The sequence below is a fragment of the Anomaloglossus baeobatrachus genome, chromosome 11 (assembly GCF_048569485.1).
Source record: "Anomaloglossus baeobatrachus isolate aAnoBae1 chromosome 11, aAnoBae1.hap1, whole genome shotgun sequence".
Taxonomy (NCBI): domain Eukaryota; kingdom Metazoa; phylum Chordata; class Amphibia; order Anura; family Aromobatidae; genus Anomaloglossus; species Anomaloglossus baeobatrachus.
The window spans coordinates 20,021,321-20,043,466 of NC_134363.1; the positions used below are offsets into that span (position 1 = coordinate 20,021,321).

General features: G+C 47.7%; 1 protein-coding gene across 1 annotated transcript in view; it reads right to left on the reverse strand.

Annotated features, from left to right (window-relative positions):
• Positions 1 to 22,146, reverse strand: part of LOC142255721 (Schwann cell myelin protein-like) — a 37,221-nt gene that overhangs the window by 2,601 nt on the left and 12,474 nt on the right. The window contains exons 3-6 of the mRNA XM_075327178.1: positions 19,974 to 20,261; positions 15,281 to 15,544; positions 10,284 to 10,371; positions 704 to 734 (exon numbers count right to left, since the gene is read on the reverse strand). Coding sequence (XP_075183293.1) covers positions 704 to 734; positions 10,284 to 10,371; positions 15,281 to 15,544; positions 19,974 to 20,261 — 671 coding nt within the window. The remainder of the gene's footprint in view (positions 1 to 703; positions 735 to 10,283; positions 10,372 to 15,280; positions 15,545 to 19,973; positions 20,262 to 22,146) is intronic.

The window sequence follows — 22,146 nt, forward strand, 5'->3', positions numbered from 1 at the left end:
ACCTGCCTGTTGTGTTCCTTGGCCTTTATGATGCTCTTTGTGCTTTACACAGAACCCTGAGACTATCACAGAGCAGGGGCATTTATACAGAGACTTGACTACACACAGGGGCTTATATTTATCATCATCAGTCATTTAGAACAACATTGGATCATTCACAGATCCTCAATCAACTTCTGGAGTGAGTTTGCTGCACTGAAAGTAAAGGGGATGAATAATATTGCACGCCCCAATTTTCAGGGGTTTTTTTTTACAAAAATTTAAAATAAGCAATAAATTTCATTCAGCTTCACAATTGTGTCCCACTTGTTGTTGATTCTTCACCAGAGCATTACAATTTTTATTTTTATGTTTGAAGCCTGAAATGTGGGAAAAGGTTGAAAAATTCAAGGGGGCCAAATACTTTTGCAAGGCACTGTATTTAATGTGCATCCTTAATGTCTTCTTTGAGAGGTCCAACCCCTAATCAACTGTTTTTAATCACCTTTTGGGTGTTTTTTTTCATTCAGAGAGTTTGTAGTTTACTTATCTTGGCGTGTTAATCCTGAACATCTAATCTGCCGCTTGTAAAAAAGAAATGGCCCTCCATGTTATACCCAGCATGGAACACAATATCTAGAGCCGGTCTATAGTTATGGATCTCCATTACTTTTTATAGATGAGATCTCTGCTTTCTACAGTATAATACCTATATGTCACTTACCTCGGTTCTCTCCTGTTTCTTGTGTTGATTTCTTTGAAAACAGAAAATATGATAAAATTTTAGTGCCGGTGACTAAATGTTAAATAATTAAGCAACTAAAATTAAAAATATAATTTTTTATGTTTTCTACCTTCTTAAGTGGGCTCCATTTTTTAGGGGTGTACTCACTTTTACTGCCAACAATTTAGACAATAATGGATGTGTATTGAGTTATTAAGATGGCGCCAAATTCACACTGTTATACAAGCTGCGCACTGACACTGTATATTGTATCACAGGGTCAAATCGGGTCAGATCTCCAGTGCTGTCCCATGAAAAATTATAATAATATATTTACAAATGTGTGAGGGCTGTACTCATTTTTGTGATATACCGTATATATATTCAAACCTATTGAAATACAAAGAAATTGGAAATTCCAAAATTTGGTGAAATTCATAATAACTTTAATTTGCTTTGAATTGATTTTTTCATCTAAAGTGCCTGGTCCTCCAGAGGAAGCGACTGTCATTGTAATTGGCTTTCGCTCTAAGGCGGGCTTTGCACACTGCAACATCGCAGGTGCGATGTCGGTGGGGTCAAATTGAAAATGACGTACTTCCAGCATCGCATGCGACATCGCAGTGTGTAAAGTCTCGATGATACGATTAACGAGCGCAAAATCGTCGTAATCGTATCATCGGTGCAGCGTCAGCGTAATTCATAATTACGCTGACGCGACAGTCTGATGTTGTTCCTCGCTCCTGCGGCAGCACACATCGCTGTGTGTGAAGCCGCAGGAGCGAGGAACATCTCCTACCGGCGTCACTGCGGCTTCCGTAGGATATGCGGAAGGAAGGAGATGGGCGGGATGTTTACATCCTGCTCATCTCCGCCCCTCCGCTCCGATTGGCCGCCTGCCGTGTGACGTCGCAGTGACGCCGCACGACCCGCCCCCTTAACAAGGAGGCGGGTCGCCGGCCACAGGGACGTCGCATGGCAGGTGAGTGTGTGTGTGAAGCTGGCGTAGCGATAATTTTCGCTACGCCAGCTATCACCACATATCGCTGCTGCGACGGGGGCGGGCACTATCGCACTCGGCATCGCAGCATCGGCCTGCGATGTCGTAGTGTGCAAAGCCCGCCTAAGTCAGAGGAACCTAAGAGATTTTATAGGGGTAGAATGATGTGTAATTAGTAGTGATGAGCGAGTACTAAAAAGCTCGGGTGCTCGAGGCTCGGGACCGAGCATCCCAAGATACTCGTGTACTCGGCCCGAGCACCGAGCCCAATGTTATCCTATGGGAGACCCGAGTATTTTTGTGAAATGACCCCCGGCAGCAAGTAGAAACCCTAAAAATGGCACAAAAGTCTCAGAAGAGTGCTCAAATGACATGGCAACAGCATGGGGAAGACCCCTTGAAGCATTTATCACTCAAAAGTCACAGCTGTGAACAATTTTGTCCGCGTTTTACGTCATTTTTACGGACTCACCAGAAAACCTTCCAAAATGACACCAAAATGAATTTTCATGGCGGAAATGTTAAGGGCACATACCCAATAGTGAGATAGAGCTAATGTATGTTACTTTTTGAGATCAATACATGAAAGATTTTACGTAAAACATTGTGTGGCACTCCGATGTCCCTGAGAAGAGACGTACATAAAGGCCTCTGAGTCTAATGTGCCCATTTTGAGGAACTGAGTCTTTGCAGTATTTTCCTTTGCCAGGGCAGTCCAAAATTGTGAGGTTCACCAATGACCCTGCATACAGACGTGCATGAGGGCCTGTAAACCTGAAGTGCCTATTGGAAGGAAGTGGGTCTATTGTAGTATAGCCCTTTGGCAGGGCAGCCAAAAATTGGGAGGCTCCACGTTGTCCCTGGATAGAGACGTGCATGAGGGCCTGTAAACCTGAAGTGCCCATTGGAAGGAAGTGGGTCTATTGTAGTATAGCCCTTAGGCAGGGCAGCCAAAAATTGGGAGGCTCCACATTGTCCCTGGATAGAGACGTGCATGAGGGCCTGTAAACCTGAAGTGCCCATTGGAAGGAAGTGGGTCTATTGTAGTATAGCCCTTAGGCAGGGCAGCCAAAAATTGGGAGGCTCCACGTTGTCCCTGGATAGAGACGTGCATGAGGGCCTGTAAACCTGAAGTGCCCATTGGAAGGAAGTGGGTCTATTGTAGTATAGCCCTTAGGCAGGGCAGCCAAAAATTGGGAGGCTCCACGTTGTCCCTGGATAGAGACGTGCATGAGGGCCTGTAAACCTGAAGTGCCCATTGGAAGGAAGTGGGTCTATTGTAGTATAGCCCTTAGGCAGGGCAGCCAAAAATTGGGAGGCTCCACGTTGTCCCTGGATAGAGACGTGCATGAGGGCCTGTAAACCTGAAGTGCCCATTGGAAGGAAGTGGGTCTATTGTAGTATAGCCCTTAGACAGGGCAGCCAAAAATTGGGAGGCTCCACGTTGTCCCTGGATAGAGACGTGCATGAGGGCCTGTAAACCTGAAGTGCACATTGGAAGGAAGTGGGTCTATTGTAGTATAGCCCTTAGGCAGGGCAGCCAAAAATTGGGAGGCTCCACGTTGTCCCTGGATAGAGACCTGTTAGGTTCTTAGTGCCTCCGTGCTTGCATTTAAAAACCTCACGTGTGTGCCTGTTGGTGGCAGCTTTCCGCTGCACTTGTGTGCGTTTTGCAAAAACTTGGATATAACGCACAAGTCTAGTGAATACACATCAGCACAGCATTGCAAAATGCGCAAGGGCGTTGGCAACGAACAAGGAAGTGGACGTGATGGTGGTGCAGGCAGAGACCGAGGTCGTGTGCAAGCTCTAATTTCGCCACAACAAAGGGCCACATCTACTCGCTCGCACGTCCTGTCCCAAATTCTTGGGGACCGCAGCAGTACACCGCTCTTGAACCAAGACCAGTGTCAACAGGTTGTTAGTTGGATAGCGGATAATGCTTCCAGTCAGATTGGCACCACCACAAACACTCTGTCTTCCACACGGTCAAGTGTCAGTAGCCGTGATACTGCACCGCACATTTCAGAACCTGATCCTCCTTCCTACCACAAGGCCGAGTACACATCCACGGACATTACTGATCCCACACTTGGACACTCGGAAGAGCTGTTCGTTCACGTTTCCATTCACACATTCTGGCCTCTCGCCAGCTCCTGTTGAAGTGGGCCATGACGAGATTGTATGTACAGATGCCCAAATATTTGAGCAGCCACGTTCTCACGAAGTTGGCAACGTGTCTCAACAAGGGGTGGACGATGATGAGACACAATTGTCAGGAAGTCAGGAGGAGGAGCAGGGTGCGGAAGAGGAAGATGACGTGGTGGATGATCCAGTAACTGACCCAACCGGGAAGGAGGATATGCAGAGCGAGGACAGCAGTGCACAGGGGGAGGGAGGCGTAGCATCCCAACAGGCAGTAAGAAGCAGAGTGGTGGCCCCAGGCAGACGTCAGGCAACTGTTCCCCGGAACAACACGACACAAGGTGCCTGTACAAATGTTAGGTCTTCCTGAGTCTGGCAGTTTTTTAAGTTGGCTCCAGATGATTCTAAAAAGGCCATTTGCAACACCTGCCATGCCAGCATCAGCAGGGGTACCAAAACTAGCAGCCTGACCACCACCAGCATGATCAGGCACATGTCAGCCAAGCACCCGACTTTGTGGGAAGTACAACAGAGTCGAGGAGCAGTGCTTGCTGATGTCACTGCTACGTCTTCGCTGGTTGTGCATGCGAGCCAATCCCCTGTCCATGCTGCCTGCGAACAAGCCTCCTCCGGCCCTGCACCTGCAGTTACCCACGCAGAAATAACACCATCATCAAGCACGTCCTTGTCCCAGCGCAGCGTTCAGTTATCCATTCAGCAAACCTTTGAACGCAGGTGCAAATACACTGCCAACGCCCCACATGCCACATTTCTAAATGCTAACTTTTCACGACTGCTTGCGCTGGAAATGTTGCCTTTTAGGCTGGTTGAGACAGAAGCATTCCGCGACCTGATGGTGGCAGCTGTCCCACGTTACTCGGTCCCCAGCCGCCACTATTTCTCCCGGTGTGCCGTCCCCGCATTGCATAACCACGTGTCACAAAACATCACACGTGCCCTGAACAACGCTGTTTCAGCCAAAGTCCACCTAACCACAGACACGTGGACAAGTGCATGTGGGCAAGGCCACTACATCTCGTTGACGTCACACTGGGTTAATATTGTGGAAGCTGGGACCCAGTCTGAGCGAGGGACGGAACACGTCCTTCACACACCAAGTTTTGCAGGCCCTACCTCAGTCAGGGTTTCACCCACACTCTACAGCTCCGGAATGTCATGCTCCTCAGCCTCCTCCTCCTCCTGCGCATCCTCATCCACTTTACCCTCCACACCAGTCCCAAGCTGGAAGTGTCGCGGGTGGAGGAGGGGACGGTGCGCTCTCCCACTGCTCGTGTCCGGCTGCCGCTGCTCTACGGCTGCTGCTGCTGCTCGTTGGCTCGAGCGATGGCCGGATCCCGGGGACTCGAGCGGCGCTACTCGCCCATGAGTGAAAAGGGGTGGTTTGGGTTTTGGGGATATTGTCCGTGACGCCACCCACGGTTGTGGTGATTGTGTGGACACCACCGCTGCTCTGGACGGGGATCCCGGGAGCCTGTGACAGGGAGCAGCTTTGTTGTTATTTCTCCCCTCCGTGGGTAGGGGGGTTGGTTGTCCCGGGGCCCGGTGATGGGGTAGAGATGGATGACAGGCGGGTTGCGGGCCTGATGAGGTGCAGGGTCGCAGGGGCAGCGCTGTGCCGCACGGCACAGAGGTACTCACTCAGCCCAATGATGATGACACAGTTCACGGTAAAACAAGTGGCTGGATGGACGGGTCCCTCGGACGGCTGCGGTTGTTCCTCCCTGCAGGTTAGTGATGACTGTCTCTCCCTGCACCTAAGTTAAGTGTTGGTAGTGATGGTTTCCCACCGGTAACCCGCTCCCCGACCTGGATATGGGACGGAGGAGCCCCTTTTGCCCACAGGCGCTGGCCCTGGGAGACGGTTGCCCTTGGCGGTGGCGGTGTCTCCCCTTCACGGTTGGACGGTTGCCTTCTATCGGGACTTGGTTGTTTGGAAACCCTGAGGTCCCCTTCACTAACGGATTTGGCAAATTCACGGCGACACCAAGCCTTGCCGGGATCCGAAAGTCCTCTGCCAATGGTGCTTGCTTCTCTTTGTATACCGGTCCGGTACGGCCGGGTCACCACCCGTCCACGGTCCTTACGGCAGACTCCAATCGGCCTCCACTGCAGACGGTCACCACATCCTGCCAACCTTGCTGTCCTGTCCGGGCCACACACCCGGACCAACTTCAGGCTCTTTGCTGTCACTTTTCTCCTCTCTACTACTTTCCTCCTTCCACTTCCTTAGCTTAACTCTCACTGCCTGTGTTTTCCCTCCTCCTTGGTGGGTGGAGACCAACCGCCTGGCTCCACACCCTGGTGTGGACAACAGCCCCTGGGGAAGGCAACAAGGATTTTGTGTTTTGACTATGATATGCCTGCAGGGAGTGTGGGGTGTTTAAGTGTTGTGCTCTGTGGCCCCTGGCTTGTCCAGGGCGACACAGAAGCACTGCAGCACTGCCTCGGCGAAGCGGCAACAGGCAGTGCTGAAGCTAATCTGCATAGGTGACAAACCCCACAATGCAGAAGAGGTGTGGACAGCTCTGAAACAGCAGGCAGATGACTGGCTCACAACTCTGAACCTAAAGCCAGGAAAAGTCGTGTGTGACAATGGCCGGAACCTGGTGGCGGCTTTGAGGCGAGGCCAGCTGACACATGTTCCATGCGTGGCCCATGTGCTCAACCTCGTGGTTCAGCGGTTTCTAAAGTCATACCCAGAGCTGTCTGATCTGCTGGTAAAAGTTCGCCGCCTGTCTGCACATTTTCGAAAGTCACCTACTGCTTCAGCCGGCCTTGCCGGCTTTCAGCGCCGTTTGCATCTTCCGGCTCACAGACTGGTGTGTGATGTCCCCACGCGTTGGAATTCAACTCTGCACATGTTGGTCAGGATATGTGAGCAGAAGAGGGCAGTTGTTGAGTACCTGCATCACCTAAGCCGTCGGGAAATGGGTCAAACTCCACACATAACACCTGAGGAGTGGAGATGGATGTCCGACCTATGTACCATCCGCCAAAACTTTGAGGACTCCACCAAGATGGTGAGCGGCGATGACGACATTATTAGCGTCACCATACCGCTTCTCTGCCTTCTAAAATGGTCTCTGCTCAAAAAACAACCATGATGCATTGCAGGCGGAGCGCGATGAGTTTGAGCAAGAAACAGTAGTGGGTGTGGGTGATAACACACAGCCCAGCCTCGTCTCATCACAACGTGCAGTGGAGGACTATGACGAGGAGGAGGATGAAGACATGGAGCAACTCTCTGGCCAAATTGAGGATATGACATGCAGTCATATCCTCGGTTCAGCGTGGCTGGCCAGAGGACAGGGTAGATGATGAGGAGGAGGAGGAGGAGGAGGAGGACAGCATGTTCAGTCATCGTGTTGGTCAGGATACTGAAGTGATGGCTGTGAAGAGTCTGGCACACATGGCTGACTTTATGGTAAGCTGCCTGTCTCGTGATCCTCGCGTTAAGAACATCTTGGCCGACAATCATTACTGGTTGGTAACACTGTTAGACCCACGCTAAAAGGAGAACTTTATGTCTCTTATTCCCGAGGCGGAGAGGTCAGGCAAAATGCAGCAGTTCCAGAAGGCCATAGTCACGGAAGTAGGCAAAGCATTCCCCTCACAAAACGCTAGCGGCATAGCTCAGGAATCAGTGGACAACCAAGGCGTACAGCCGAGAGGGGCACAAGTCCAATCCGCCAGAGGTAGGGGAACAGTCTTTAAGACGTGGGACAGTTTTCTCAGCCCCTCACATGCCACAGCCCCTGAGGTGAGGGGTAGTGCCACAAGAAATCCTAAGTTTGCCCAGATGCTCAAGGAGTACCTTGCAGATCAAACAACTGTACTCCGACATTCCTCTGTGCCTTACAATTAATGGGTATCCAAGCTGGACAGACACGTGGCATGAATTGGCTCTTTACGCTTTGGAAGTCCTGGCCTGCCCTGCCGCTAGCGTTTTGTCAGAGCGTGTTTTTAGTGCCGCAGGTGGAATCATTACAGATAAACGCACCCGCCTGTCAACTGTAAATGCTGACAGGCTGACTCTGATCAAGATGAACAAGGGTTGGATTGGGCCAGACTTCACCACACCACCAGCAAATGACAGCGGAATTTAAAGTTTGCAACGGGAATTTGCCATGTACCTCCACTCAACCATGGTAACACACTTCTGGACTTTGGCTAATGGCTGGACTGCTCCTCCTTCTCCTCATGCGCCATCATGATGACCGTTACAATAGTTAGGCCGTTGTTTCAGGTATACCCCCAGTGGTAAATTTTTTCGCCCATTCTTTCAGAATGGGCATTACAACGACAGGAGACCCGCTCCTTTGCAATGGTAACAATGTTTTGAGGCCCTCATGCACATCTCTATCCAGGGACAATGTGGAGCCTCCAAATTTTTGGCTGCCCTGCCTAAGGGCTATACTACAATAGACCCACTGCCTTACAATGGGCACTTCAGGTCTACAGGCCATCATGCACGTCTCTATCCAGGGACAATATGGAGCCTGACGCTGCCACCGACAGGCACACACGTGTGGTTTTTAAATGCAAGCACGGACGCACTAAGAACCTAACAGGTTTTTAGGAGCGACAATTACTGAGAAGTCTGACACTATCAGACACTGCTGACTGACATGTATTATTCACTAGACTTGTGCGTTATATAATAGTTTGTGAAAAACGCACACAAGTGCACCTGTACGCTGCCACCGACAGGCACACACGTGCGGTTTTTAAATGCAAGCACGGACGCACTAAGAACCTAACAGCTTTTTAGGAGCGACAATTACTGAGAAGTCTGACACTATCAGGACTGTTTTAGACTGTGTACACCAGCCCCAGATATGATGAAGGCTGGTATACGGTCACCACTAGGAATGGCTATATACCCTGCCTGCCTGCCTGCCTGCCTGTATACTGCTACAATAGTCCTGACAAGGACTCTTCTGGTCACTAGCCTGTACTCCGACCTGGCTATACCCTGCCTGTATACAGCAACAATAGTCCTGAGAAGGACTCTGCTACTGTACTCCGACCTGGCTATACCCTGCCTGCCTGTATACAACTTATTGTATGTCCTGAGAAGGACTTCTGGTCACACTGTTTGCAGCCCTGCTCCGGAACTAACTATAAAGGGCCGCAAACCTTTCCCTGAAGCAGCAACACTCTCCCTGCACTGACTGTCTGGATGGCTGTGAGCAGAGCACAGCGCGCCCGCCGGTATAAAGGCTCGGTCACGCTGTGCAGGCCGGCCAATCACTGCAATTCCACAACTAACAGGGCTGTGGCATTGCAGTGGTCTGCCAGCCAATCCCTGCATGAGGGCTGGCTCTCAAAAGAGCGCCAACATGCAGAAATGAAGACCACGAGTACAGCACGAGTATCGCGAGATTACTCGGTCCCCGCCGAGTAGCCGGAGTACAGTGATACTCGTGCGAGTACCGAGTAGTAACAAGCATACTCGCTCATCACTAGTAATTAGTAGTGATGGGTGGACTCACGAATACTCAGGATTGTCAGGTCCAACAGGGTTAAAAAAAAAATGGTTCTGGCTGGACACTGGTCCACATAGAAATCTATGGGAACCAGAATCCTCTGCATTAAAATGGTGGTAGAAGGGATAGGGGTATTGGAGCAAGCTCATTATACTTAGCCAGTATACCGTACAGCTGTAATGCTACCTCCGGGACTGCTTATTAACTACATACATTTGCACTGCAAAGGATTTTTTGGGTGTTTGTGTTTAATTATTTACACTTACAGATTAGTAATGAAGGGGTCTCATAGACCCTCCTCATTACAAATCTAGGGCTTAGTGGCAGCTGTAAGCTGTCATTAACCCCTTATTACCTTGACTGCCACCACACCAGAGTAATCGGGATGAGCCGGGTAAAGTTCCAAGATTATCGCATCTAATGGATGTGACAATCCCGGGCAGCTGCAGGCTGCTATTTTTAGGCTGGCAGTGGCCCAATAAGCATGGGTCTCCCCAGCCTTAGAATACCAGCCCCAAGCTATCAGCTTTATAATGGCTGGGTATCAAAATTGGGGGGGACAGCACTCTGTTTTCTTAAACTTATTTATTTAAATATTTTTTTTTAAAAAAGCCTCATGAAGATCCTCTTATTTTGATACACAACAAAGATAAACACACAACTGGGGGCTGCAGCCTGAAGTTGAATGCTTTATCTGTGCTGGGTTTCATAATACAAAGGAACCCTAAATCATTTTTTTTTATTTATTTTTACACCAATAGAGATGCACACACAGCTTCTCTGATTGAAATCAGTCAGACACACTGCCACACAGGGTGGGGGCACATCTGACTGCAACCAATCAGAGGTGCCAGGACCTCCCATCACTAGGAATGAGTTCAATATTTGCAGCATTAAATAAATATAGATCAATAATATACTTTACCTCCAACAAGTGTAAACAAGCAGGACAAGCAGTAGAAGGCAAATTGTCACAATTGTTGGAATGATAATGTGTCCGTAACTGCTGGAAACTGAATATGTAGATGGTTAAACAATGTATTAATATTTCAACTATGACAAGAAATAATTCAGTCAATATTAAGGATTATACATTTGGGTTTTTATGTGCAGTAAATACTATTAATTTTACATTTTGTTAAAAAAGAAGATGCAACTTCCACTGTTTGTCAAATAAATCCAAAACCAAGTTTTTGATTTCCAAATAAAGAAATATTCGCAAAGTGCTTCCTGTAGGAGATGATGAGTAGAGCTGATGTTGTTTTACCAACTACATGGACATAAGTTTACTTTACAGATTACATAATGTGACCTTTCCTAATATACAGAAGACATAGATTGAAGAGACCCCTAACAAGATTAGAAGATGGAAGAAAAGAAAATACATAAGACAGAGGGAGTGTAATATTAGACATTATCCTTGTCCTTAATATACTGTCCTGAGGAAGGGGGCGGAGACCCCTGAAACGCATAGACCTGTATATGTGCTTACACTAAACGACTTGGATCAATATTTTTGACTATCGGCATGGGTGACAAGTGTGGCGGTGATCCCTGTTTATTTCCATGTGAAAAGTTCATCATTCAGCTGGCAGTCATCCTGCCTGACTCTCCCATACAGTATAGACAGGTGCCCCATCATTCAGCTGGCAGCTATCTCCCTGACTCTCCCAAACACTATACACAGGTGTCCCATACACAGGTGTCCCATCATTCAGCTGGCAGCTATTTCCCTGACTCTCCTATACACTATACACAGCTGTCCCATCTTTCGGCTGACAGCCATCTCCCTGACTTTCCCTTACACTATACACAGGTGTCCCCTCATTCGGCTGGTAGCCATCTCCCTGACTATCCCATACACTATACACAGGTGTCCCATCATAAGGCTGGCAGCTATCTCCCTAACTCTCCCATACACTATAAACAGGTGTCCCATCATTCAGCTGGCAGTCATCCTTCTTGATTCTCCCATACACTGTAGACAGCTTTCCCATCTTTCGGCTGACAGCTATCTCCCTGACTTTCCCATACACTATACACAGGTGTCCCATCATTCGGCTGGTAGCCATCTCCCTGACTATCCCATATGCTATACACAGGTGTCCCATCATTCGGCTGGCAGCTGTCTCCCTGACTGTCCCATACACTATAAACAGGTGTCCCATCATTCAGCTGGCAGCTATCTTACTGACTCTCCCATAAACTATAGATTGATGTCCCATCTTTCGACTGGCAGCTGTCTCCCTGACTGTCCCATACACTATAAACAGGTGTCCCATCATTCAGCTGGCAGCTATCTTACTGACTCTCCCATACACTATAGATTGATGTCCCATCATTCGGCTGGCAGCTGTCTCCTTGACTCCTATACTCTATAAACAGGTGTCCCATCATTTGGCTGGCAGCTGTCTCCCTGACTCTCCTATACACTATAAACAGGTGTCCCATCCTTTGGCTGGCAGCTATCTCCCTAACTCTCCCATACACTATACACAGGTGTCCCATCATTCGGCTGGCAGCTATCTCCCTGACTATCCCATATGCTATACACAGGTGTCCCATTATTTGGCTGGCAGCTGTCTCCCTGACTCTCCTATACACTATACACAGGTGTCCCATCATTCGGCTGGCAGCTGTCTCCCTGACTCTCTCATACACTATACACAGGTGTCCCATCATTTGGCTGGCAGCTGTCTCCCTGACTCTCCCATACACTAAACACAGGTGTCCCATCATTTGGCTGGCAGCTATCTCCCTAACTCTCCCATACACTATAAACAGGTGTCCCATCATTTGGCTGGCAGCTATCTCCCTAACTCTCCCATACACTATACACAGGTGTCCCATCATTCGGCTGGCAGCTGTCTCCCTGACTCTCTCATACACTATACACAGGTGTCCCATCATTTGGCTGGCAGCTGTCTCCCTGACTCTCCCATACGCTATACACAGGTGTCCCATTATTTGGCTGGCAGCTGTCTCCCTGACTCTCCCATACACTATAAACAGGTGTCCCATCATTCGGCTGGCAGCTATCTTACTGACTCTCCCATACACTATAAACAGGTGTCCCATCATTTGGCTGGCAGCTATCTCCCTAACTCTCCCATACACTATAAACAGGTGTCCCATCATTCGGCTGGCAGCTGTCTCACTGACTCTCATGCACAGAAGCACTCACTTTGTTGAGTGATCTTTTGTTCTCTATGAGACAGACACTACTAGACATTTCTGGCGGTGGCTCACCTCTTAGAGAAAAAAGGATGCACAGAAATTGTACCTGCTGAGCCATTACTCCTCTGACAATCAGACTGTCGGCTGAGCCTGTTTATCTCCGGGTTCAGCCAACTGTAGTCTGTGTACGAGCACCTTAACTACTATATCTAAAGTGTATGTTAATGATTAGGCTATGTGCTCACCATGGCCTTTACACATCTGTGAATCTATTGAGGTTTTCAGGCGGAGGACAGGATGGGAAACATTGGCATCTTTTTTAACTTGAAATAGTATTAAGTGCTAGTCAGCAGCTTCCTGGTGGTAACAGCATGAAAAATGGTTGAGTCACCTGGTTTAACCACTTAGTATCTTTGAAAACCTGAAGCTGTTAAAAGAAGCTAAATAAAACTGAAGGTGTGCGCAGCAAGTGCAGATCTTCATTCTTATAGTCTTTAATACTTTTCAAGTGAGTTATAGAGTAGATCCGTCTTAAATAGATGTCGTGTGCACAAAATCATGGTTTTACATTGTCAATAAGGAGCCCTGTTGTGGATACATTTGAATTAGATTCCAGTTTGGGGCTCCCTCTTGTGGTCAGTGCTGGTAGTGCAGTTGACTTGCTGAGTGAGAAACAGACAGCTGAGGAGGATTGGCAATCTGGGCATTCGGATTGGGCCTATATAACTGAGTAGTTTCCTCCTGTTCCTTTCCGATGCTCAATGTATCTCCTGTGTGCTAAGGACATTCTGAAACCAGCCCTGTACTCTGTCTACCAGAACGCCTCTCAGTTAAGTAGGTCTTTGTACCTCTGCTTATGGTTTTCACTTTCTTGTTATTTTGCCTGTATGGAGTTCTTGGTGAAGTTGGATCATTCCCTCCTGAGAGTATCTATGTACCTTGCTCCATGTTCTGCTATGTATTGTGTTTTGTCATGCTTGGTACTAAATTCAGTCCCTCCTCTATATCAGTGCTTTTCTTGGATCCCAGTAACACCACAGTACTGATATAGTGGGGGAGAGCCTGTATAGGTTCAGTATTTTTCCACATCAGGCGTGCTGGTATTTACTAGGGTTTTTATGGCTGCAGTCAGTGCTCTTTCCTATCCTTTCCTATGCAGATAGTTTGGGCCTCATCTTTGCTGAATCTATTCTCTAGCTATGTATTGTGTTTTCCTATATCACCGTAGACTTTACATGTGGGGGGCTATCTATATATTTGGGGACTGCTAAGAGGCAGATTAGCTTTTCTAATATTTCTCTCTGTAAAAATATTTAGTTCTCCGGCTGTGCTAAGGCGACCAGGTCATTGTAGGCACACCCCACGGCTACTTCTAGTTGTGTGTCCGTATTAGGTCTGAACAATAGGATAAAGAGTTGCACACAAGTCCCAATGTATAGGGGAATAATGAAAAGCTGAACTGCTATGGGAATATTAGACTGAAAAATACAATGGACTATCTGAAAAAAGGGAAAAACATGAAAATGGTAAATGCATAACTGCTATGAATAATAGGAATGAGAGATGTTTAGCCATTGTATTGATCAATGCAGAGGAGCCCCAAAACCAAACACCAAGGTAATCTCTTTTTTTGGGGTCCCTAACCTACGTGTAACCTCACCTGCAGTTATAAAACTTGCTCTGTATGGGAAGCAAAGGACCAAGACAGTATACAGCCAGGCCCCTTTCTGTTGGGCCTTGCATTGTAGAGTGTCTGTCCATGCAAGATAAACAGATGGAGTATGGCTTGGCAGCCCGTCTGATCTAATAGTATGGGTGTCACTTAATAGGCTGCAGGTTTGTGACTGTGTTATCTGCATGTGTGAACAGCACTCTATGCAAGTCACTAGTGTGCAGTTTTATCATCTAGCAATCTCCCCCCTCCATTCCATGGAGGTGTGTGTATGATTCGCTTCTCCTGCACCTGTGATGCTTCCACTCTAGTGGGGGTTTAGCTGTATCCTGGTAGAGTACTAGTTTTTGGCCTGGGCGATGTACACACTGCAGCCCATCTTGCTGTAAGTAATACTTAATTTTTGGAGGATATTTTCCTCTTTTTTCTGCTGTTTTTATATGTGGCACCAGGGATTCTAGATACTGAGGGAAATCAGGCAGGCCGGGGTCAGAACTGAGAGAACACGCACAGATTGAGGGAGCAGACAGGAGCAAGGTAGTGAAGCAAGCCGTGGTTCAGGTAACCAGAAGAGTAAGTACAAACACAAGGGACAGGCAAAAGAGTAGTCACGGGAGAAGCCGAAGTCGGGAGCCAGACGGGAATGGAAAAGTCAGCGGTTGCAGGCAGAGACAAGTCAAAGGTCAGTCCGGGGTCGAGTACCAAGATCAATCGCTGTAACCAGAGCCTGGAGCTTACCGCAACTTAACCAAAGAATACATCCGACGCCTCTCAGCACATAAACACTACAAGATAAAGCAGAGCAATTGCTCGGAAGTGGCATGTGTAAGAACCTCTCACGGTCAGCGAACAACCAAGTGCAGGGAATGGCCCGTCACAGGGCAAAGAATAACATGATGGCCACACGCAAGAAGACACAACAGAAGGTCCCAGCACAGTAGCCGCACCGCAAGTCAGGGCCGTGACACACGCTAAGTAAAAAAGAAGCACAGTGGGAGCGAGATACCTATAAATCCCATCCACTTTACTGGTCCTGTAAGACGCTGCACTATTGCTCCAGGTTGTATACTTACATAGCACAGGAATCTCCATCAGGGCTGATTCTCCTCTTCCCCCATCATTTATTGCAGCGCAGGAATATGGCTCCACGTCTCTGGTCACTTTCCTCACTGTGATCTCTCGTCCTGTTTCTGGTAATTTGGCTTTGTCCTTCCCTTTGTACCATTCATAAATTTTCACTTTACTCTTGGAGATGCTGTTACATTGTAAAGTCACATCAGTTCCTTCCATCACTTCACCTATTCCGAGGACAGCGACAGTCACATTTCTTGGTGCACCTGATAAAGAAAATGTAATATATTGAATCACTGTCATCACCAATGCATTGTTTGTAGCAAATGACTTATTCATCCTAATTTTTAGAAATGTCTAGCGGTTACATCGACTACATTTTCTGTTTCCATGCATGCACCAGCCTTTTCTTTTGATTCATAGTTAGCTTTGAAAGCAGTTTTATTTTTTTAAAGCCCTAGATTATTTTCTTTACCAAGTTCAAAAGAAAGGTAATGATTCTGTGACGCCTGGCCTATCAGGTCGTCACAGGGCATTGTGCAATCTGCCCTTCTGCACAGTATCCACCCGGTTACGGGTCCTGGTCCTTTGGTGTTGCTAACAGCTTAAGCCAATCAAAATCCTAGGATCACTGCCCACTTTAATCTAATCTACCAGACACACCATTGGGGGGGCCTGAAGGGAATAGGGCTGCCCACATGGGGGGTTGGTGAGGGGAAAGTGAGGAAAGTGACAGTTGAGTTGAGTTGAGACAGTGGAGTGGAGAGGAGTAGTGGTGGCTCTCGTGAGGAGAGGCCACGGAGGAGAGCTCATGTGTACTAGGTGGCAGACGTTGGTCTGGGCCTGGTAGGAGCTGGAACCCCGGTCGCAGGGGACAGTGTCAAGGGGCACAAACTGCCAAGGAGGGCAGACGGCGGCCTTCAGCTATCAACGGGCAGGGGCCAGGGCACGACGGGGTACGTGGACCCCAGGCCAGAATGTAGCTTCACGCGTTCAGGTAATTTACCCGACGGGGGTGAAGACTTCAAGTGTCATCCCCAACCCGCTCCAAAATCAGAGTACTAGCGCACCGATGGGATAGGACTTTTCCACTACAGTCCAAAGAAATCCTACGCGTGAACCCTGAGAGCAAGCTCACACCGTTAGCCATACGGGTGAGTGGGACCCAAAGAGTTTTATACCCACGGGTCCAACAGAGTCGAAGGTGCCAAGGACAGGACCACAGACTAACAGCAACACCAAGGGCATGGATACAGTCATGCTCCCTGCAGGCTACAGTGGCGCTCAGAATTCTGGTTTACAAGCTGTTGGTGTAGTTATTCCGGGACTGAGTGAGTACATTGGAAACCCCTGTTCCTATCCCTAACGGCACCCAAACACCATCCTATCACCAACGGGCCCCGGGACACAAACCCCCTACCCACGGAGGGGTTAAACATCAGGTTGCCGCACCATCGTCATCGGGTTCCTCAACGGCAGCGGTGGTCCCTCACATTACCATACACCTTAGGTGGCGTCACGAACTTTCCAAAAACCCCTCTGTACATATCCCCCCTTTTTAATCGAGTGTCCGCGCGGACCCCCCGGATCCTGAGACCCCTCGAGCCACCGCGGCTCCAGATCGGAGCGGCTCGGCCGCTGGTGTGGGGGCGGTACAGTTCCACAAAAAAGTGCTCAAGTATCTTGCAGCCCCCTTCAAAGGAGAAGGATTCCCAATAGTCCTTTCCCTATTTCTCCATACAAAAAGGCTAGAGCAAGAGTGAGGGATCGGAGGTGTCTCCTCATCAAAGCTTAACAAGAGGAGTAGTGTTTGTGTAACTGGCTACTCAGTCTAGATTGTATCTCCTCATGAAGGAGAAGATGGAAGATGGAGGTGGAAGTAGAACCTCTTAGACACACATCGTCCCTTCCCCCATTCGGATGCCATCACAATAGGAAGGTAACTCCTATTGTAACAGGACACAAAACCAAAACAAATTTTGTGATGGACATTTGTACAAAAAGTGACACATGATGAAAATGAAGTAATATGTATTGTGAAGCTATTCTCAGTGAAAGAATGACAGAACCATCCATCAGAAACTGCCTACAATTTGCCACCTTAGCCAAAAGGCCAAAGATAAGAAAAGTGCTGTGCACGTGTCATTAAAAACAGTTTGTGTCTGACATCAAATTTATGCACCAGACGGACATTACTCCTGAGGAGGCCATTCTGCATCTCAAGTTTTCAAATTTAAGCCAGCTTTAGTTGGCTTCAATCTTAGGGGGGGTCAAAGTCACCAAAGAGGATGACTATATCAGACACCTAACATTCAACCAAAACCTTCTATTAGTGATGAGCGAATGTATTCGTTACTATTCACAGAATAGTACGGTACTTGGGATGTTCGTTATACTGTGAGTAATAAGGGTACTTTACATGCTGCGATATCGGTACCGATATCGCTAGCGAGCGTACCCGCCCCCATCGTTTGTGCGACATGGGCAAATCGCTGCCTGTGGCATACAACATCGCTAACACCCGTCACACGGACTTACCTTCCATGCGACGTCGCTCTGGCCGGGGATCCGCCTCCTTTCTAAGGAGGCGAATCGTGCAGCGTCACAGCGACGTCACACGGCAGCCGTCCAATAGCAGAGGAGGGGCGGAGATGAGCGGCCGGAACATGCCACCCACCTCCTTCCTTCTTCATTGCCGGTGGACGCAGGTAAAGAGATGTTCCTTGTTCCTGCGGTGTCACACATAGCGATGTGTGCTGCCGCAGGAACGACGAAAAACATCGTACCTGCAGCAGCAACGATATTATGAAAAAGAGCGACATGTTAACGAGCAACGATTTTTCACGTTTTTGTGCTCGTTGATCTACACTCCTTGGTGTTTCACGCTGCGATGCCGGTAACGGCGCGGGATGTGCGTCACTAACGACGTGACCCCGATGATATATCGTTACCGATGTCGCAGCATGTAAAGCACCAAATAGTGTATCCGCCTCGCTATTTTCAGATGTCCCGCCCAGCTATTTTGGCACCTGATTTGCAGCCAATAAACAAGCTGGGCTTCTTAACCAATCACAGTAATGTCACAGCCATCTTTGTTGTGGCATTACTGTTATTGGCTGCTATTCGGCGTCATAGAGTCTATAAAAGACCTTCCGCCACCATTTTGCGCACATTGCATCTGAAGCCTGCATTGTATCAGCGTAGGGATAGAGCAAGCAGCTGCTAGGGAGAGTGTAGGCCTCTTAATAACACAAAATTCCCTTTTCAGAGCTATCTGCAGTGTAGGTCAGTGTAGCTTTCAGAGGGACAGATTTCTGAGCAAGGACAGTGTTTAAAGCAGTGTGTTTCACACTACCTCCATTGTGCTGTCCAGAAACAAGAATACAATAGCTCTTTTAAGAGCTGATAGCACTGAAAAAATTCACAGCAGGGAGGGAGAGATTGTGGATTAGGTAGGGAATCGGGACCTGTTTCCACAATATTTAAGGGTTCATAGGCTACCTTGTGCAATCCAGATAACCCACATTAATACGGTGCTATTGGCTTAAAGATGAGCGAACCTTTGTAGGTTCGGTTCACTGGCAGCAAATGAACCAAACTTACCAGTGTCCGAACCTAGCCCGAGAAGGTTCGGAAACATTAATTTGCAGTTTCAGTTTCCTCCTACATGCAGCCAGCCATACGCAGATCCCTTCCGGGGGAGGATGGGTGGGCATTTTCAAATTTATATCCGATCACTCTATTGTTACCCCCAGTGCGATCCGTTCAAACACTTTCACTGGGCTGTGCACCGAGCATACCCAAGCACAGCGATGCTCATGTGAGTTAAGTTCACTTGTAAAGCATTTGAACCTTGAACTCGAGTTCTGTTTTTTAAATTAGTGTTTGGTTTGAAAACCAAACCTCAGGATCGTTCATCTCTATTTAATATCATGTGACACAACTGGAAATTATGGGATGGCTTCTGATTTATTTATTATTTTTCTAAGATCATTCACTGAGATGTTTAAAGGGAACCTGTCACCATCGGGCTCTTATACACAGCATTCTATCATGCTGTATATAAGAGCCCAGGCTGCTGTGTAGAACATAAAAATCACTTTGTAATACTCACCTAAACCGTTCGCTCCGGTGCGCAACAGTCAGATGGGTGGCGCCGTTCTCCGGGACCGGCACCTTTTCTTTCGGCTATCTTGGTCTTCCTCCTTCTGAAGTCTGTGTGCATGGCGCGTCCTACGTCATACAAATAGGCCGGTATTGAGGTCCTGTGCAGGCGCACATTGATTTGACCTGAGCAAGGCAGATCAAAGTAATGTAGTGCGCCTGCACGGTACCGGAGAGTGTGTATCACGTAGGATGCGTCATGCACACAGGCTTCAGAAGGAGGATGAAAATGTCTGAAAGAGGAGGCGCCGGCACCGTACAACCAAGAGACACCCATCCGAGCCAAATCCACCGTAACGTGACCGTTAGGTCAGTATTATAAAGTGTTTTTTATGTTCTACACAGCGGCCTGGGCTCTTATATATAGCATGTTAGAATGCTGTATATAAGATGCCACTGGTGGTGGCCGCAGCTTATAGGCCAAAAAACTGATGACAGATTCCCTTTAAGTACTGAGATATATAGACGGGCAGAGTAAAAGCGGACAATAAAGGTTACCATAAATTGTACTTAGTCATATATAGTACGCACTGTTGATTCGCAGAGTTCCTAATTCATCAAATCTTTGTCCATTAGGATATGTAGCCATGCACTGAACAGGCGTCCCATCATCCACATATGAAGGGATATAAGTAAGATTTGATTCTTCTCTCCAGGATCCTTCAGAAATCTTCACTGACTGATATTGAACTTGACCCGGTTTGTTCCATTGTAGAGAAGGAGGACTGGAGCGGCACGTGTGGTCTACCGTACATCGTAGAGTGGTGGCTTCTCCTTCAATCAGATGGATAGGCACGTAAAGCTGAATCTTTGCTTCATCTGTAGAAGAACAAATTAAGGTCAGACACCATTCTTGATTGTTATTTCTCTATAAGGAAAAGTGCGCCAACAGGGATTGTTATTAGTAAGAAACCCCAAAAGGGCCCAGCCACATCTGGTGGAAAATTGTGTCCTGTGTGTCAATGCAATTATATAGTGCTGGACAGCTCACCTGATCTAATAGAAGAGCGTCATTAATAGGCTGCAAGCCAGACTCTGTGCATTACACATCCCTGTGTGACTGGCGCCCTATGCAAACCTCATCCGTGTGCATGTTTAATACCAGCAACCACCCCCTCCATGAGTTGGTAGGCTGTGAATGGTTTTCTCATTGGTATTCTGCACCTGTGTTACCTCCACCTTTTTATAGGGGTCGGCTGCATCCTGCGAGTGCATTTGCCCCTTTCACCTGTGTTGGCTGTTGTTTTTTTTCTGGTGAGTTTTTTTTAATTTTTTTTCCTACGCTGAAGACGAAATGCCCTTGAAATGGGTGTTTCAACAACACAATGACCTTAAACACACCAGGAAATGAGCAAAATCTTGGTTCCTGTCCAGCAAAATTGAGGTTGTGGAGTGGCCAGTCCAATCCCTGGACCATGATCCAATAGACATTTGTGGGGTGACATAAAAAATGCTATTTCTGAGGCAAAGCCAATAAATAAAAATACATTGTGGAGTGTAGTCAAAGCATCTAGGACAAGAATAAAGGGAGTGTTACACGCAGCAATATCGCTGATGAACGCACCCACCCCCGTCATTTGTGCGTCACGGGCAAATCGCTGCCCGTGGCACACAAAATCATTAGGAGCCGTCACACATACTTACCTGCCTAGAGATGTTGCTGTTTCCGGCGAACCACCTCCTTTCTTAGGGGGCAATTCGTGTGGCGTCACAGTGGCGTAACTAAGCGGCCGCCCAATAGAAGCGAAGGGGCGGAAATGAGCGGGCCGAACATCCCGCCCACCTCCTTCCTTCCTCATTTCCGGCAACCACAGGTAAGCTGTAGTTCGTCGTTCCCGAGGTGTCACACGTAGCGATGTGTGCTGCCTCGGGAACGACGAACAATCTGCGTCCTGCAACAATCAACGATTTTTTTAAAATGAACGACGTGTCAACGATCAACGATACGGTGAGTATTTTTGATCACTAACGGCCGTTCCTTGCTGTCACATGCAATGACGTCGCTAACGATGCCGGATGTGCATCACGGAATCCGTGGCCCCAGCGATATATCGTTAATACGTCGTTGTGTGTAACGGGGCCTTAAGAGTTGATAGGTGCCAGAAGTTGGTTGACTCTATGCAACATAAATGTGAAGCAGTTCTAAAAGCTGGGGTGATACAACTAAATATTAGGGTAGTAATTCACAGGAATGCTAAATCCTAAATAAAAAGAGGACACATTTTGAGTATGTAAAGACAAATGCAGACACTGCTATTTATAGGAGCAGCCCAATGTTCAATTTTTTATATTTTCTGTAGTTAAGTAGTTAAAAGTTTTATAACTTTCTCTGAATGTTTTTATTTAGAAAACAGTTTGCAATGTTCCCAATGAATGGAAATACAAACTATTATAAAGATTTTGGGCTTAACTCATGTTTTTGTACACACTGCTATTATTTTGAACACAACTGTACATATTGTACACTTGCACCAAAAAAATGGAGTGGGATCCTCTTAATTTTGATAACTGACCAATGTAAAGCAGAAAGCTGCAGGCTCGTATTATCAGGCTTGGAAGGGCCATGGTTATTTGGCCCTTCCCAGCCTAATTATAGCAGCATGCAGCCACCCCAGAAATGGCACATCTATTAGATGCACCAATTTTGGCTTATTCGATTGCCCTGGTGCGGTGGTAATCAGGGTAATATTTTGGAGTTTGATGT